We start from the raw sequence: 19,378 nt of genomic DNA on the forward strand, positions 1-19,378 counted from the left end.
CGTCTTGCGGTACGACATCACAATGCATCACAGCTGCAGATGGAACACTGGAACTTTATTCATACGACTTGTGTATCGATGCCTACTGATGCCTACTGCTTTGTCTTTCCCCCTTCGACACTCTCTTCTCGCACACATTTCCAAATTTTCGTTCAATGAAATGAAATAACTCGCTTTTTATAGGAGACGTGTAACAATAATTTATACTCGATAACAAAAAATACAAAATTATTCCCACTCATAGTAAAAATTCAGCTGATCAACTGGGATCCCATACAATTGCCGTCATGGACAAAGATAAGAAGGTGCAACAGGTACAGCAGGACACCTCAGCCACGACATCGAACGAGGACCAGGACAGACCGTCTGGTGGCATGGAGAGAAAGCCTGGACAGCGACTCTGTTACTGCAAGCCCGAAAGCACGCCGAAGCCGTGCACCTGCAAGACAAACCGATCAGCTACCAACAAGGAGATCAGCACGAACACCTCCTTGCACAACAGTGTTCAGCAGGATGCGTCTGTGCAGCTAAATCAGGATGAGTCTGTGCACCCCAAGCAGGATGAGTCTGAGCACCCCAAGCAGGATGAGTCTGTGCACCCCAAGCAGGATGAGTCTATGCAGCCCAAGCAGGATGAGTCTGCGCATCCAATGGAGAATAAGCTGCCGAAGGAGTTCCAGAGGCAAAGTTTGACGTTATCCGAACGTTCCAGCATCGCATTGATCACCGAAAAATCGAAAGTTCAGAAAACCGATTCGGTATTTCAGAAGAAGGTGGTTTATGCCACCCCCACTCCCCCTGAGGAGGAGGTGAAGGAGGAGGATCATATAGGCCGCATCTTTGGCGTCTCCGGGCCTGTGGTCAATGCTGAGGATATGGCCGGCGCCGCCATGTACGAACTGGTCCGTGTGGGCCACAGCAGTCTGGTGGGCGAGATCATTCGGCTGGAGGGCGACATGGCCACCATTCAGGTGTACGAGGACACGTCCGGCGTAAGTGTCGGCGATCCCGTCTACCAGACGGGCAAGCCCCTGTCGGTGGAGCTGGGCCCTGGCATTATGGGCAGCATCTTCGATGGGATCCAGCGGCCGCTGCGAACCATCAGCGAGATCACCGAATCGATCTACGTGCCCAAGGGCATCGATGTCCCATGTCTGCCCCGCAATATCTCTTACTCTTTCGACCCAGAGAAGCTGAGGGTCGATGACCTGATCACCGGCGGCGACATCTATGGCACGGTGCACGAGAATTGCATGATGGAGCACCGCCTGATGCTGCCGCCTCGCACCCAGGGCCGCATCAAGTGGCTGGCCGCCTCGGGCAACTACAGTGTGGAAGATGTGGTCATCGAGACGGAGTTCGAGGACAAGGTCACCAAGCACACCATGCTCCAGGTGTGGCCAGTGCGACGCAATCGACCCGCAGTCGATAAGCTGCCCAGCAACAGTCCCCTGCTGACGGGACAGCGCGTCCTGGACGCTTTCTTTCCCTGTGTGCAGGGCGGCACCACCGCCATTCCCGGTGCCTTTGGCTGTGGCAAGACCGTGATTTCCCAGGTGAATTCAAGGACTTCCCCCCACCCCCTTATGTTGGTCTCCCCTAATGATCCCTTCATCAGGCCCTTTCCAAGTACTCCAACTCGGATGTCATCGTCTATGTGGGCTGCGGCGAGCGCGGCAATGAGATGTCTGAGGTGCTGCGCGACTTTCCCCAGCTAGAGATCGAGATCAACGGCAAAATGGAGACCATTATGAAGCGTACCGCCCTGGTGGCCAACACCTCCAACATGCCCGTGGCTGCCCGTGAGGCATCCATCTATACGGGCATCACCCTCTCCGAGTACTTCCGTGACATGGGCTACCACGTGTCCATGATGGCTGACTCCACCTCTCGCTGGGCCGAGGCGCTGCGTGAGATCTCCGGACGTCTGGCGGAGATGCCTGCCGATGCGGGCTACCCGGCCTACTTGGGCGCCCGCCTGGCCTCCTTCTATGAGCGTGCCGGTCGTGTCCAGTGTCTGGGCAGTCCCGAACGCGAAGGCTCCGTCTCCATTGTGGGCGCTGTGTCGCCTCCTGGCGGTGACTTCTCCGATCCGGTGACCTCTGCCACGCTGAGCATCGTGCAGGTGTTCTGGGGCCTGGACAAGAAGCTGGCCCAGCGCAAGCATTTCCCCTCCATCAACTGGCTGCAGTCGTACTCGAAGTACATCCGCGCCTTGGACGTATACTACGAGGAGACCAATCCCGATTTCGTCAAGCTGCGGGCCATGGCCAAACAGATTCTGCAGGAGGAAGACGATCTGGCGGAGATCGTGCAGCTGGTGGGCAAGTCCTCGCTGAACGAGACCGACAAGATTGTCCTCGAGGTGGCCAAGATGCTGAAGGACGACTTCCTGCAGCAGAACTCCTACAGCGACTACGACGCCTTCTGCCCCTTCTACAAGACCGTCGGCATGCTCCGCAATATGATGGCCTTCTATTCTGCGGCGGTCGAGGCTGTCGTCAGCACGGCCCAAGAAGAGGCCCGTGTCACGTGGAATCTGATCAGGGAGCACGGCGCCCAGATCATGTACGACCTGTCCACGATGAAGTTCATCCATCCGAGGATGGGCAAGGAGGCCGTCGAGGAGGAGATGAACGTTCTGTATGACAACATTCAAAAGACCTTCCACCATTTGCAGGAAAACATCGCCAAGTTTTATGCCTAACAGATGGCCAAAACAAAAAGGGAGGAGGGTGGTCTGGCGCTTTCTCAAAATTGTTGGTGGAAATGCAAATGTGTTTTGCACATTTCAGCTTTAGGGGTGAGACAGAATTTTAATCTGCGAATCTGTTTGTTCTCTGTTGAAGATTGATTAAAAATAATCATGAATTCCAAACTTATTAACACTCGGACCAAGAGAATGTTCAATCCATTGGTCCTCCCACAAGCACTCTGATTATAATCACGATAATTATATTTTTGCCAACGACCTCTGACGATAATCTTCCGGCTTTTGTGGAGGCAAAAGTCATTTACCGATTGACGCGTTTTACTTTACTCATTAGAGCAGTTAACGGTGCAATGTCGGATTGCTGCTCCTCTTGGATTTGCCTTTTCCCTTTTCGTCTGCCTGCCTGCCTGCCTTTTGCACTTTTGCCTGAATTTTCCTGAGCAGTTAATCCTTTTTCTAGGGGGCGAAGACCTACCCAAATAAAAAATTCCTTGATTTATAGGAAAAGTTTATTAAATGCGCTCAAAAGTGGCCACGCCCCAAACCCCAAAATGTCCTCCTTCCACCCACAATCGGCCACAATCCGGAGAGCAAACGTCAAGGCCCAGTGCAAAGCTTTTTGCACCAGCAGCATCCAGCATCCAGCTTCCAGCATAGGACGCCATAGAGGGCGGTTCAGAGAGTGAGGTTGAGGGAGATCGATTTCGATTCAATTAGTGGAAATTAAATGTAAGTTTATATGTATAAGTCCCTGGATCCCACTGTCTGTGTGTGTGTGTGTGTGTGTGTGTGTGGGCACGGTTGGGCTTCTGTGGATTGCGATGATTACATTTCCGCACTCCCATCCCATCCCATCGCATCCAATCCCATCTCATACCCATTCTGTATCCTTTGCCATCTCCCATCTACAACCTATCGCCACACCACTACAGCAGACCAAGTCAGCCATAAAATGAGCGCCGAGCAAAAGAAGCAAGCCAAAAAATCAGAATCAGTTCAATTGCAAATTGAAAATCCCCTTACAACTTCCGTTTCCGCTATGCGAGATGGTGGGGGGTGGTGAGTCTTCAGAGTGGGAGAGTGCCGGGGTTTGGCACTGAACAGGAGCTGTGTGTTGTAGAGGAGGCTGTTGGTGTGTGTGTGTGTGTGTGTGTGTGGGCGTCTGGCTGCCATGACAAACGTGGCGTATGAGCAATGCGCGCTAATTGGCTGCCATTCGATGTGCGCTCCGTTCCCTCTTAGTTCCCTTTTTTGCTCCCATTTCGCTCTCTTTCGTTTCATATCGTTCGTCAGCACACTGAACGGAAGTTGAAAAGAAGTTTTCGGCAGAAGGTTTTCGGCAGTTCGATATCCTAAATGATAGATCTTATTGGGTGATTGGTTTTAAATATTGTAAATGACAATTTTCCACCTTCAACAAACTTCAAAATTCAAATATAATATTAATTAAAACTTAGTTTTAAAATAAAGTTTATTTTAGAATAATTTTGCTAGAACTTATATATATATCCAGAACACCTGTGTAGCAAACACAGATATATTGCCATATTCTTACATGATCACTTACACTTCCACTTTGAGTACTGACTTGTCAAGACAGCTTTCCGAAAGGATATATTCAGCAATAAAATAAAAAATTGCCTTAATAAAGAGTAAACAGATCATGTAGTGAATAGTGCTCTCATTAAATAATATTTGGTGTTCGTATGGGAAGCAGTATGTAACAGGCAGAGGATCACCAGCTCAAAAGTAAAATTAACAAGAGTCGATTTTTTTGTAGAGTATTTGGCACCCTCTAATATTATTTCAAACTATAAAAATTCAGCTTATTTTTCTGTGCTAAAAATGAAAACAAGAACAACAGACAGGTTGATTTTTCTCTCTTCCTATTTGGGAGATATTCCTCCTTTTTTTTTTCTCAGTGCATCGGCAAAGCACAGAGCGAACAGGAGCATCATACTGGGTCTCCTCTTGCTCATCATTCTACAACGTCCCAGCAGCCATTCGGAGCTGAAAGCTGCTTGGGCTCAGCCTTGGGATTGCGTTTGGTGATGGCGTTGGCAATGGCAGAGTTTGTGGTGGATGGTGGATGGTGGCCCTGGTAGTGGTAGTGTGAGATTGGAGATGGTAGATGTGGGTTAGGTGGGGGAGTGGGTCTTATTGCATAATTTGAAGGGGTTAAGCCATTGAGCTTTAATGCAAAATTTCAATTGAACGTCAAACAGTCAATTCGCTTTAGCGGTGATAATCGTAAAAGGATAATGGTGCTAAAAGCGCATAAAAACGGCAGACAGAAAGGCTGGCTGGGGGCAGCCGGCACAGCCAGGGATGGGACCCCATGAGGCGGCACTGCCACCAACACTAGTACTTAGTATACTCGCATCTGCATATATATATATGTGTGAGTGTGTGTATGTGTATCTTTGCCTCTCGGGTTCGCTGCCTCTCCTTGTGTCTTCCTCTGTCTGCTCTTGGCCTAAGTGTGCACTCAATTAAAGGATTTTTTTGGTCACGGAGCACACAGAGAGAGAGAGAGAGAGGCTAACTGCTGAACAATATTGGGTTTGTTAGATAAGCTCCTACCAGCTCCTTTCTCTTTTTCTTTTTCTTCGCTTTTTACACTGGATCCCCAGACACTTTACCCCATCTTTTTGCCTGGAGGCCATAAGCGGCTTTTCTAGGCGTCTTACAAAGTAAATACAAAATATTCAAATGAAATTTTTAGCATATACAAAATACCATAAATAAGAATGTTAGTTTAATAAACGGATCACAAAATGGTAGTACTTCCAGAGAATTTTACAATTTCAAAGTAAAATTAGAAGCTGATAAAGGGTGTGGAATGGATTTGGTTATGGATGGGGGAACGATTTCATAACTTCAGAAATTATTTGCGTATTTTGTGATTTATTTTTTAGTATTTTTATTTATTTACGGATAAATATTGAAAGTATTTTATCAGCATGGAAAAGGAATGGCCACAGAGTGTCTGCCTACCATCCGCTGGAGTACAGAAAGGTTGGATTGACATTAGATTATATATATTTCGTTTTTATCTTATCGTTAATAAATAAATTGACTAGGCTAATCTATGCAATTCAATCAAAGGCTTTCGATATGGCAGTCATTGAATATATGCCAGAGTAAACACGGAAAGGAACATACTTCTTTACCAATTACTAAATGATTGCACTATGCAGTCAAATTTAACCTTTTTTTGTAGATAATTTTTGATTTCATTGTTTTCATTCTTTTAAAATAATTTTATAAATAAAATTTGTGTGCATGGTTTTTCATATAACTTTAGTAAGCTACAACAAGTTTTGAAGAACTTGGAAATTCTGAAAAGCCAATTAATGCAGCTATCAGTCGGTCATAAAAATATTTTACCTTAAGTTTAACTTCTGGGAAAAAAAGATTTAAAATGCAAAATTTATAATTTTCGGTATTTTGCAATGTCGTTTCTTTTGTCATTTGTCGAAACAGAGTTTTTGTTGCTGTTGTATAGTGTTATTATTCAGAAAATAGATTATCTATATGGTAATATCTATATGGTATATCGCTAAGCATTAAGACATGTACGAGTAAGATTCCTTTGGACTTTAATTCACCCCAAAGAGAGAACAATTTTCCCTCTGACATTTGTTATATCTGTTAATTTAAGGTCTCACCAGCCATCACTCCGACCTTCGATCCCATTCCATACCATCCCATCCCATCCCATACCGCAATCGTTGACAAGTTCTACCCCAAAAGAGGAAGCGTGTGCCGGCAAAGGACATGTTGGCCTTGCTTGTTATTGTTGTTTTTGGCCGCAGGGCCAAAAGGATATCATAAGCACATAAGATGATGAAGTTGGGAGCACCGGGAAAGAGCCGGATGAAGGGTAAAAAAAGACGAGGAACAAGCATACGAACAAGCGGAATGGAAATGAGAACAGGAATGGGACTGAGACTGGGGACTGGGGACTGCGAATGGTTGTGGGCATGGCTGTAAGGACGAGGGCAACTTAATTTGCAACTTATACGGAAAATCCTTTTGATTTTGTTATGTCGCTGCTTAAAGGTCCTTTTCTGGGGGGAGGTCTTCAGAGTTCTTCGCCTGCAGTTATTTGGCAAACTTAAGCGCGAAACCCTTTTGCTGCTCTGCTCTCTTCTTCTCTTCTCTCTGGTGTTATTCCCCTGATTTTTCACGTTTCTTGCTGTGTTTTTTTTTTCCTCTTCGATTTTGGTTTCGGCCAAGTTTTTCGGTAGCAAAAAGGGACCGCTGATCATTGTCCTTTTTTTGGCCTATACACACACAGACACAGACAAAGACACATCCAGCTTCTGTTTAAGGGAATTTAAATTAAGCCTATGCAAATGCGCCGCAGGATGCTTTTCTTCTTTCGGCAGCTGTATCCGGAGATGAACCTCTGGAACTGGTATCTGAACTGAAGCTGAGCTGTGCTGAGGCCCGCCTCCAACTGCTGCCCGTAACGTTAACGCCGCATTATCGCTGCATCCACGACCAACTCCATGACCACCCCATTCTCACAGAGATACTCGTAAATATACAGACACTGAAAGAATTAGTGACCCCTAGGATAAACATGGTATGGAAATGCGAAAAGAATTGGGCAATCTGTAATGAATGAGAAAGGAAGTTATATCGAAAGAAGATGTAGAATGTACTTTAAAAAATTATGTTAATCGTGTGGAAATAATTGATTAAATTATTGTGGTACATTCTCAAGTTTCCTTACCAAGTTAAAAGAGTTTTGCAATCCTGAAAAATGTTTAGTATTGAATACTGTTGATTTCGGAACAAATGATTTCGGTTCTCAACAATCTAACCCATATATGGAAACATAATTCAAAAATCGAACAATAGAATTTATACTCCCCCTTAAGGACTACAGCCTACATATACACATTATTTTACTTAAGAAATATCACTTAAATTAATTTGGGGGCGATTCTTTGTGTTCTTTGATCTCTTTCGGATATCTATAAAGTGAAAGTAGCTTTCAATTCAATTATTTGGCAGCTCTCTGCCTTGACGTACAGCACCCTTGAGGGGGTTATACTTTTAGACAACAAATATACAGGAGCCTGGGGTGACTGCTTAAGATATATACATAAGATTTATTCTTGAGCCTTTACATATTTATATATATTATTGATTGCTTAAAGAGCAAATACTGTGCGTAAAAATGTGGGATGCTGCCAGTATCGCTTACTGAACATATGAACGGATAATCTGTGAGAAATAAGCCATTCAAAATCGAACGGAATAAACTATATACCTTTAATTAAATAAACAGTCAGTGTTCGGCTAACATACTGAAATATATACATCTGTTCAGAGCGATATGTGGGGCCCGCACTTGGAATTAGTAAATAGTGAAAGTGCCTCTTTCATTTGCAAACCAATTTTATTCTCTCAGTGCCTACACCCACACACACACACACACTCACAGATGTACGCACATGAATCAGCGCGGTAATGTATGCCATGAAAAAGTTTTTGCCATAAAAATTTGCTCGCAACTCGGAGTCGAGCAGCGAGTCCTTTGCCACTTGCTGCGGCGTGTCGCCTGTCACACAACAACTGCCCTATCACTCACAGCTTGGAGGCGGCTTCCACACAGACCCCTCCTCCCGCCACCTTCCCATTACACTGCCATACCCCTCTTCTGCACGAGATAATGAAATTGTTGCGAGTGGAGACAAAAAAGAAACTTTTGGCGAAGGCAGGCAAACATTTTAAATACAAAAGGATATGCGTGGGCAGGACGAGCAGAGTCCCTTTGCAGTGACATTGATGAAACGCTTTAAATTTACTGCGTTGCGACCTCCTCACCCATCTCCCAGGATCCCCCAATACCAAACCAAAGGAACAGGAGCACGAGCAGGGCAGGATTCATGTTTCTTTTTTTAACTTTGCGGTTACTTCGCGTCCTCAACCTCGTCCTGGTTCTGGTCCTGGTCCTGGTCCTAGCCCTCGTCTTGCTCTGGGTCCTGCTCCTGGCTTGGGGTCTGTTTCTGTTTTTGGTCCCTGGCATTGTTGTGCTTACTTATCCCTGTCGAAAAATTGCCGAAACTTGGTGAAGCGCGTCCTTGAGAGAGCTAGAGCGACATAGAGAGAGAGAGAGAGCGGGAGGAAGATGGAGCAACATAATGGAATGAAGCTGCCATTCCTCGGTAGTCAGTGCATTTAGTCAAAAGTGATTGAAAAGGCATTTTGTTATAATGCCAACTTAATGACAACGAAATTACACCAAAAGCCAAGCCAAGCCAAGGCAACAGGAACAGGAACAGAAAATGGAAAGAAACGCAAGATGGGGCTGAATTTTGAAACACTCTACCGGGCAGATCATTCCCAAGCTAGCTACGATATGATATCGTAGTATGATATGATCAACCTTTAAAAATTTTAAATTGAAATTATCTTTTGACCCAAAGCTTCTATGTTTGCTGTGATTTATCTACCTGCTGTTACAAAAATCCACAAGGAATAAGTAAACTCATCTGAAACTACGCAATACAAAGTTTTTTAATATCTAAAGAAATATTTAAATGTTTTTCACTTTTTATTTATATTTAATTTATTGTGCTTACTTTTATATTCAATTTATATATTATATATATTATATTATATCTAATTATTGATATTAAAGTTAGCTTTATTTTAACGCGCAGACATAAATCCGTTTATTTTATTATTACTGAAAATATTTTTCTATTTTAAATGTTCGATGGGTCTATTTCGCTTCAGTCTTCATGGGATTTGAAGATTCATTGTCTTTCTCACCAAAACCTTCCTTACACCTGATTTTGTATCTGGAAACTACTAATGTATATATGTATATATGTATGTAAAGTTGTATCCTAGAAAAATGAGAATTCTGCAAAACTAATCCCAGACTTGTGGCTCATATTTACCAGTTAAACAAACCAACAAACTGATAGAAGTTTCTTTATATTAATTTAATATTATGTCTTATCAAAAAAAAATATTTCTTTTCGGTGGAAACTCCTTGGCAAATTTAGAGGACTATTTCTTTGAGGGTATACTTTCAACGAACAACGGTCGCCGCTAAGCAAAATGAGTTTCAAAATACTTTGAGTCGCAAACTTTGTCTCCGCCACGCGTTTCCAGCGAACACCAGGAACAGAACATTTTTCCCACATTTTCCATGGTCGCTATTTTTAATAGAGTGTATAAAAAGAGAGAGAGAGAGAGCTTTTCCGTCCCCTGCCTGTGCCCTCTCTATCTTGTCATGCTGGCAAAGCGTTTTAATTGTTTGTCTTGGCAATAGATTTCATAGATTTCAACGCATAGCAAGGGAGGGTAGAGAGCAGAGAAATGTTTAAGTAATCGAATCAAGGGGAAACCTTCTTTAAGATTTCTTCAGACTTCGCCATTGATTTAAGGAACTTTATCCAGCAGATGCCGAGCTCAAACAGCAACAGAAGTATGCGTAATTAAATTTGAGGAAAATGAAATGAAAGCAGATGAAATATTGAAGCTCAACAGATGGCCGACAGCACAGAAATAGCTGTTGTCACTGCAGTGAATATTTATGTGTACGAATAAGTTTGGAAAAAAGATAGAAAAATCTGCTTCTATTCCCGATATGCATTCAGTATGACCATTCGATTATGGTTTTATATGCTCTTACATCTATCATATTTTATAGCCTTCGGGGCTCCCATTTGTTACTCGCAATGCTATAACGCTATGTATCAGTAAACCTCCTGATATAATAATTAATATCGCCAAATATTGTCTAAAAATATAACCATGACATACCAAAAGCGTAAAAAAAAATTAAAAGTCGAAGAAACATTCACAATTTGTAGAAAACTCCAACTTTAGCTTCAGGTAAAGCCACAAATAAAACATCATGTCAAAGCTCATACAATTCTTCTTTGAAACGATTAAATTTGTATGATATCGACGCTGCAAATGCCGTGTTACAATTTTGATAGTGCGAAAAGCTACTAAATTTTGAAAAAGAATATATTTGGGGGCATATTCTATATTATAAGATTGTGGATGTGATCATCTACTCATCCAAGCCAACAACCTGATTTTTTCCACGTGCACAGTACTTTCAAAAGATTCCATTTTGTCGTACAGTGCTATATAAAAACGAGAAGGAACGTATGAGTCGCTTCTGTGGACGCGACTCTACTTTTATACCCGTACTCAGTCAGTATATACATTTTTGAGCTTATGATTTGTGCAGAATTTAAAAAAATTTTACATTTTACATTTTTTTTCTACATCTGTTATCTGCATCTACATCTACTATGTCGATTCCACATCTGAAAAATATGATTCTTCACACACAATGTAGATTCTACATCTTCTCTGCGATAGGTCGCATTGCACAGGGCAGAGTGTGTGCGAGCGAGAAAGAGAATGAGTAGCGAATTCTCATGCTGGAGGAGGCGGGGGAAGCCACTGATTTGAAATTCATTTCTTTACTCTGGCTATAATAATGATCCGATCTGATTCAGATTCGGAAATCTGGTAAATATGGTCATTCTCTACGATTAGTTTTCTCGTATCTTCAAAATTGTGGCTGCCACAGATTCTCGTCCTTTGTGGGTCGGAAAGGGCGTGTGCAAAATTTTGAAACAAACTGGACTTAGTCTGATATCACATAAGTCTGGGTACAAAATTTGGTTGCTCTAGCTCTTATAATCTCTGAGAACTAGACGTCAAACAAGACGGACAGACGGACGGACAGACAGACATGGCTTTACAGTGCAATGTGGGTATTACTAACGAAAATTAAAAAATTAAAAAAGAACTCACTACAATCTTTTTTAATTTTTTGATCATCCATAGAGAGACAAAGATCTAAGTATACTAAAGTACTCCACTGATTGCGAAATGCCTTGCACTTCCTCTACCACTCTGTTAAATCTTAGACACCCTCAATGTACTTCTTCTTCATGGCTTTCAATTCCGTCCGTTTTCCAGCAAATCTACTCCTAATTTCCAACAAATCGAATATGTTTTCCTGCTACTTGCACTTTATTGACTCGATCAAGTGCAAAATCCGATCCGAAAAGTTGTATGCTGCCTTCACGGACAGAAGGCCTCTGGTTTTTGGGGGTTGGAGGGGAAACGAAGACTGCTGGGGCAAAAGTGTTTCAATTATTTACGTTGAATAAAATGCATGCAGCAAAGTGTCCAAAGCACACACAGAGATTGCGGAGAGTTGCGGGGAACGATAACTGCAGATGGAGTTGGTGCTGAGGCGAGGAGGCTGGAGCACGTAGCCGAAAAGTATGCTATTGAAATATTTATGCATCGCTCGCTTTGCTCGTTTGCTTTGTTTGGGAGCTGTCTGCTTTGCTTTGTGTGTGTGAGTGTGTGAAAGTGTGTGTGTATGCTCCAGAGCATCTGGGAGAGTGTGCGGCTGATTAAGCATTTGACATACATATTTCCTCCCTGCAGTAGCAGTAGCAGCAGCAGCAGCAGGATCAGGAGCAGGAGCAACAGCAATGGAGTTCAAAGCGCATTAGACATGCAAAACAAACACGTGCCGACACGCACACACTATCTGCCATCTCTTTCCCTTTATCCTGCTGGTCTTTGTCTGGCAGCAAGGGGTGGAGAGCGCGATGGGATACCCTGTGTCGCATTTTCCTATTAGCAGGCAACAATTCGCAACAAAATATGCAAATGCCAAGCCAAGCGAGTGAGTTCCACTCCTCTGTTGTTGTACCCATATCTCTCTCTCTCCCTCTCTCTCTCTCTTTCTTTCGCATATGCATATAAAAGTGCATGCAACGGTTCAGCATTTGCCGCATTGTTTTTCTGTTTGTTTGTTTGTTTGTTGCCGCCTGAATGATTCGTAGCCGAACATTTTCCAGCCAAATTTGCAGCACGTGATGCACAAAAAATAAACAGCCCAAACATGTTAAATACACTAATCATAAAGAGGGGTATGAGACACTTTTTTAGGGGGTTTGTGTAAAGCTTTTTTTTGTAAAATTTACACAAATTCAATTTATTTTTGCAAATGAAAATACTTTGACATGAAATCCACTTCATTTATGTATCTTAAAGCGGCCATGCTGCACAAAAAACATTCATATAAAACTTTTTGGATATATATTGCCACAAAAATTGCACAAAGTAAATAGTTATCCATCCGAATTCAATCGAAACTTTTCTACCACTTTGGCAAGGGCTTAGATAAAGCATCATCAGTAGCATAAGACCAACTTCCTTTTGGGCCATTCACTCGCTTCCAACTCTTCTTTTTTTGGCCACGTTTCCAGCCTTATCTTAGTGGGTTCAGCCAACAGCAGAGACGAAGAGAGCAAGGAAGCTGGCGGCCCGGAAGAGGACACAAGAAATGTGATGTTGGCTTTTAATTGAATTTTGAAACCGCATAACTGAAATCGCAAAGCCAGCCAAATCTTGACCTCTCCGACTGGTCGGTGCCTCCCACCCATTCGACAGGCAATAAAAATGTTGTAAAAATTTCGCCAAAAGTAATTTGTGCTACGGCAGAGCCATTTAAGGGAAAAGCAAAGATGAACGAATGGTTTGATACCCCAAGAAAGGGAGTTTATTTTTAATTCATAGGTATTTCACTTTTTCCTGCATGAATTTTACAGTGAAAAGCTTCTATTTAGGCTGGAACATCTAGCAGATCTAGCAGTAAATTAATTTGATGAGGTAGTGCCTATTTCTTCCCCTTAACCATCCCAACATCTACTTGATTGAACTCCTTCGCTCGACGGATATACCCTTCCAATAGTGCGATACTCTCTGCCAGGCCTTAGTTTTTGGTGGCTGTGGCAGTGAGCGGCAGATTACAAGCGATTGCCACTTGACGATAGGACTGGCAACGGCTACTCCACACAGGTCTTCACCATCTCAGTTTTTTCAGCCATTACCACCCGCATGACCCCGCTCAATTAGTTAGCGCATTAAAGGGGATTCCACAGTGAGGGCAGGGGAGCTAGACCAGTCGAAGAATTTATTGTATAGCCAAGTCCAAGCCCAAGTTGGTTAGCAGGAGGAGTCTCTTATCGGTATAACCAGGCTGTGCTGCCTCACTCAGAGAGAGGGAGAGATATTCGGAATCGAGTTGAGTCGAGTCGAGTCGAGTCTCGTAATTGACTTGTTGCCAAGTAATCGTTGCCTGTTAACTGCTGTTGTCAGGGGATTATCTACAGTTCAGTTGGAATCGACTGTTCCTTCACTGCCTTATTTGTATCCTTGACTTGCACACAAACACACACACACATAAGATTACGGATCCAGGATCCAGAGGCAGAGCTCATTGAAGTGCATAAAAAGTGAAAAACAATAAACATGGCCAGGTTTCCAGCCTCAGCCAAGAGCAAAAGCAAAAGCAAAAGAGGAAGTATCAGGTGTGTACTTCGTGAGCAGAAGATAATTCAAATGAAAATGGATTTCATTTTGAATCTCAATTTACGTATAATCCCGAAGCGTAGGAAAAACTGTAGCTGCGCTTCCCCATTCAAGTGTTTTGTTGTCCATGCCCAGTCCGTGCCTCCCCCATCCACACTTCAGCTAATTGGTTCTGAAATGGTCGAGAGTCGTAGATTATTTATCTGATTCTCAGTACTTGGGAGCTCCAACCATCCATTCATCCATCCATCCATCAAATCTCATGGTCAATCTCGGTTGAGGCGCTCCGGAAGTGTGCAACAATCTCTGGCCGCAGCAATCAACGCGCCAAGTTGCCAGCTACTTTTCTCTCTCTCTGTCTCTCGCTCAGCCTCTCGCTCTACCTCTTGTTGTTGCATGTGTGGTGGCAGCCATTTTGGAAGCTTAACCATAAATGTTGCATTCCGCTTTTAAGCTGCAACCTAACGATGTGCTCGGTGTGTACGAGGCTGGGGCTTACCAGCAATTTGGTCTGGCTTTGCCCGAGTCAACGAGAGAGGAAGTGGCAGATGTGGAGGGTGGAGGCTGCCGAAGCGGGAGCAATGCAACATCTGGCCACCTTTTTACACGTGCTTCTCTGGGCCCGCCGCCGTCCTTCAGGCCAACCGCTCATCTCCGGCTAATTCTCTATGCATTTCAGGAATCCACTCTCCGTGAACCAACCCATCCCATTGCAATGGGGCCCCTCGTCGGGGCCCGTCAAGTGGTCCGTAGATGTGGTCCATTCGAATCTTCCCACTGGGCTGGAGCTCATCACATTCCGGGCATATACCTTCTTTAATGGCAGCTGTGAAACATTCTTTGCATTTAACTGAAATGTTAGATAACTCCATTTATTTGCTACCGAGGAGCATCCATCAATTGGATCTACTCCTATATGCTCGCATGTTGCTTGGCTTGATTTCATTTTCCATTTAGTTGCCTTAAATGTGTTTAAATTCCTTCCTGACGCTATGCAAGCGATGGATGATTAACATTTTAAAATTCTTCATGATTGGGAGATGGGTCAGCATCAGCGGGGGGTGTACACCTGTTGACCTTTGGAACATGCTGTTATTACGTGGCCTTTTGCGTACCCACAACATCTGCAGCCACACCCACACAAAGAGGGAGGAGCAATCACACACACACACACACACACACATACAGGAGAGACCCAGCCATACACTGGACAAAAAAAAGGGAAGGAAACCCTTTCTGTTTGTAGGAGGAGGAGAATGAAGAGTCGGGTACCAGGATATACATATATAATTATAAATTTAGTTTCGGTTTTTGCCATCAGCAGCAAATCATTATCACAGTGAACAACAGTGAATTTTCTTTCTGTGCAGTTGACTGACATCCTCGCTTCGTGTTTCGCGGTGCTTCCTTTTTTTATTCCCTTTTTTTGTCGACCATTCAATGAGCTTTTAAGAGCGCTAATTAAAAATGTGGCAAGTGCAACCGATGCAGACACCTCCCCTCTGGTGTCTGAACACACCCTCCTGCCCAGCACTTCACTTCACTTCTCCACCTATCCTTTAGTTCCCATTAAGGTCTATAGCCATAATGTGGCTGTCGTCGCTGTCTCGTTTTCTATTGCCTGCTCTGGAGGGAAAGCGTAATTAACGCCTTTACTCTTGGCATTGGTACAGGCCATGCTACATTCCACATTCCATTCCACACACACACACACCCATGCAACACACCCCTGAAGCCACAACCCCTCTAGCCATCTACGCCTCTTGTGGCTATTGCGGCTTTGTCTGTGTGGGAAACGTTTTTAGATTGCATATTTATTAAAATGCAGCAAAGTTGCAGCCACAAAAGCAGCAGCCAGCAGCAGCAGCAGCAGCCAGCAGCACAAGATGAAAGAACAAACCCAAGATGAGCACGAGGAGTGGCTCTGCAGGAAAAGCTAAAATGTAATAACTCTTGTTGTTCCCAACCCTCCGCCAGCCCCTCATTCTTTGGCCATGCATTTCCGTAAGCAGCTTTTGTCCGCAGGTGTTTTTCCATTGTGTTGGCTCAACGCTTAACGCTCGATGGGCTGCGATGGCGGGGGATGCCACAAGAATGGTATGGTCTAACAGCCAGCATTCTCTTTCGCAGCCAAGGATTTTTCAAGACCAAGCTGCTTATTATCAGAGCGGAACAATAAAGAAAGAATAGCTGTGGCAACGAAGGTTTAGATACCCTTAACGATTAAGCGTTTCTATGGCAGCATCAATGTCGGATAACTTTTGTTGAGATATGTATAAAAAAAATATATATTTTTTCCAACGATTTGTTCGACTATTTTATGCAACCTATAGGATCGAAGAACCATGAAAATGATGGTATCCGCTCCAAGGGTATGCCGAAAAGTGAAACTAATAAGCTTATGAAAGGGAAAAGCTGCACACCGTTCCCGAGCACCGAACCTCTCTGGGGCCCCAGCTAATTGTGAGCTAATTCTAATTATCAGCAACACATTCGAGAGTCCTGCTCCGGCTTCTGCTTCTGCTACTGCTACTGCTCCTGCCAGCCAGCTCCTAACGAGTGTTTATTAATGGCGCTAATGGCAAGCGACGCCTTTGATGAGCGTAAAATGCTTAAGCACACAGATCCTTCCCAAGGTCCTCTTCCCCTTGCTCCTGCTCTCCATCATCCATCCTCCCGGCTACCGGCTGCCGTCTGCCGGCTTTGGCTCCTCTTTCAGGCCACGCAATTAGCGCACAAATATTTCCGCATACATTTCTTTATACCAATTTTTTTTCTCTCCTTTTTTTCCCTTTCAGTTTCCTTGCCTTTTTCACAGCTTTGGCCATAAAAATGCTCAACCGAATTGTAGTAATTACAACAATTTGCATAACAGAGAGAGAGATGGAGAGTGAGCGAAAGAGAGCGAGATAGAGCAGCAGCAGCCAAAACGGAAATCAAAAAGCGCAAAGCAACCGAACGGCGCTCACAAAAGTATGCTACGCATTTTTGCAATTTATTCATGCAGACAAATGGCAAAAGGAGGAAGGGAGAGAGAGCGAATTAGTGGGGAAAGGACCTTCCCAAAATATACCAAAAATAATACAAGTGGGGAAAGAGAAAAGAAAACGCTAATTATGTAATATGAAAATGCGACAACAACGCTGAATTATTTGCATATGGCAACCCTTTTTTTTTGGAGATCCTTTTTTTTGCGTGGGTAATATTTTTGCGGCCATTAACAAATTCAATTAACACTCTGCATACGGCTGAGAATTTTGTGATTTTCATTACCATTTCCCTTAGCGAATCGCAATGCAAAATGAAAACCGAAATCCTTTCTGGCAGCCCAGCCCGATGCTGCAGTTGAAGTCCCAATTACTGCAGCAACTTCACAATTGAATAACTTTCAATCGAATCCAATGGGGAGAGAAAGAAAGAAAGAAAGAAAGCCTTTTGCCAGGCATCTGCATCGTTTGTTGTCGATTAGTGCACTAGCCGTACACAAGAGAGAGAAAACCTGTATGTGAAATCATAAATACCTGAAGCTTAAGAGGAAAGATGTGCTATGCTATGCCTATGCTGGAGATCAAATGTGATTTAAGGGACATCCTTCAATAAAATAAATAAATTGGTTATTTTTACATTGAAATTGAAGAGGTTATATTCTGGAAGCTTAAGTAGCGATTCACAGCAGTGCACTGCTAAGGGATTGGGATAAGAACAAATATTCAAATAAACGTGAAGTTACATATAAATTGTTACTTTCCTTCACAAAAACCAAACGAGCGGAGAAGAGCTCCTTTTACCATTTGTAGTACTTACGTGTTTGCCTATTTGTAATTTTAGTACATTTATTTGTACTTCACAAACAACAATCACAAAGAATTATTATTTTTATTAAGAGAGGTAGAAAGAAGAAAATATTAAGATTGAAAACTCAAATTTAATTGATTTATTTCCTCAGCTCTGCCTCACCCTTCTATAGTGTCTAGAAACTCAACTAAAAGTGGACTAATGCTTTAAAAGATCCAGAATCCAGATATTTAAAGGTTGATGTCGAATCAGCAGTAGAATTTTGAAGTCATTTTATTTGTATCAAGGCATAACAATTTTTTGATGATCAACAAAACAAGTTTTTTGTATATTTAGTAAGTTTCGTTGCGAGTTAATGTTGTCTTCGATTAAGTAATATTATCACTTGATCCCTGGCTTAAGAGATCGTCTGTAGCTGCTGGCTCAAAGTTGGCTGCCATGCGCTTTGCCGTTTCGAGATACTTTTGCGTCTCTTCCTCGCTGAACACTTTGAATTGAACGTCTTTGCCCACGATGGCCACTTGTATCTTGAGGTTATTCTCGTTGCCCAGCGGTTCACGAATGGCCTGAATGCCGTGGCAAATTAGGTCGTCCTTCGAGCAGCCCTCAAAGTCTTGCGTGTGAAGCTCCAGGTAGTTGCGAGCAATCTGCGAACGCGACCCAATCGCAGTGGCCAGGCATTTGGTGACAGTGGCCGATGGCATTATCTGGTAGAGGTGTGAGCCCTGTTCATCATAGCCCGCCACCAAGAGGCCAGCCCCAAAGGGACGACGATCGTAGCGGTTGGTGTAGGCTTGCATCTTGTTGCCCAGATTGATCATCAGTCGGTGCACTGGCATTTCACCGATGTACGAATAGCGATAGGTTAAGGCCTGGGTCAGCATATAGCGGCAGAGTGTTTTGGCATCTGGAGCCACACCCGCAAAGGTCATGCCCAGCTGCAAATGCACTGGTATAATCTTTCGCTGCATGGACCCTTCATCCGATGGCTCGTAGAGTGAAGTCAGCACTGTGAAGTCCTTGTTCTTTAGTCCCACGGTGACCTCGCCTTTCTTCACTGCCTCCATGGCATACTCCACCTGGAATATTCGCCCCTGAGGGCTAAAGACCGTAGTATCGTTGTCATACCGATGGCGATTCATGGTCCAAGAAATCTGCAAACTTTCCGTAGCTTCCGAATATTTATAATACAATTTCACACGTACGAAAGGAAATGACAAGTCTGACAAATCGAATAACAGCAAGTCATTCTATATAAATGACAGGAAAATAGGAAAAGATAAATAAGAACTATCGAAGTTGCGATAAAAAAGAGAAGGAACGTGTGAGTAGCTTCTGTGGACGCGACTCTACTTTTATACCCGTACTCAGTCAGTATATATAAATTTGTGAGCTTATGATTAATGCAGAATTTTAAAATATTTTATATGTTACATTTTTTGCTACATTTGTTATCTACATCTACAAATTTCTACA

General features: G+C 43.4%; 2 protein-coding genes across 2 annotated transcripts; one reads left to right on the top strand and one right to left on the bottom strand.

Annotated features, from left to right (window-relative positions):
- Positions 1–141: 141 nt before the first annotated feature.
- LOC111070337 (V-type proton ATPase catalytic subunit A) lies at positions 142–2,935 on the top strand. Its single transcript, XM_022360789.2, has 2 exons — positions 142–1,556; positions 1,619–2,935. The coding sequence occupies exons 1-2, from the start codon at positions 288–290 to the stop codon at positions 2,705–2,707; spliced, it is 2,358 nt and encodes a 785-aa protein (XP_022216481.2). The 5' UTR covers positions 142–287; the 3' UTR covers positions 2,708–2,935.
- Positions 2,936–18,165: 15,230 nt separating this feature from the next.
- Positions 18,166–19,136, bottom strand: LOC111070358 (proteasome subunit alpha type-1-like). Its single transcript, XM_022360823.2, has one exon. The coding sequence runs from the start codon at positions 19,042–19,044 to the stop codon at positions 18,271–18,273; it is 774 nt and encodes a 257-aa protein (XP_022216515.1). The 5' UTR covers positions 19,045–19,136; the 3' UTR covers positions 18,166–18,270.
- Between the last annotated feature and the right edge of the window lie 242 nt (positions 19,137–19,378).

Source organism: Drosophila obscura, unplaced genomic scaffold, assembly GCF_018151105.1.
Source record: "Drosophila obscura isolate BZ-5 IFL unplaced genomic scaffold, ASM1815110v1 contig_14, whole genome shotgun sequence".
NCBI lineage: Eukaryota > Metazoa > Arthropoda > Insecta > Diptera > Drosophilidae > Drosophila > Drosophila obscura.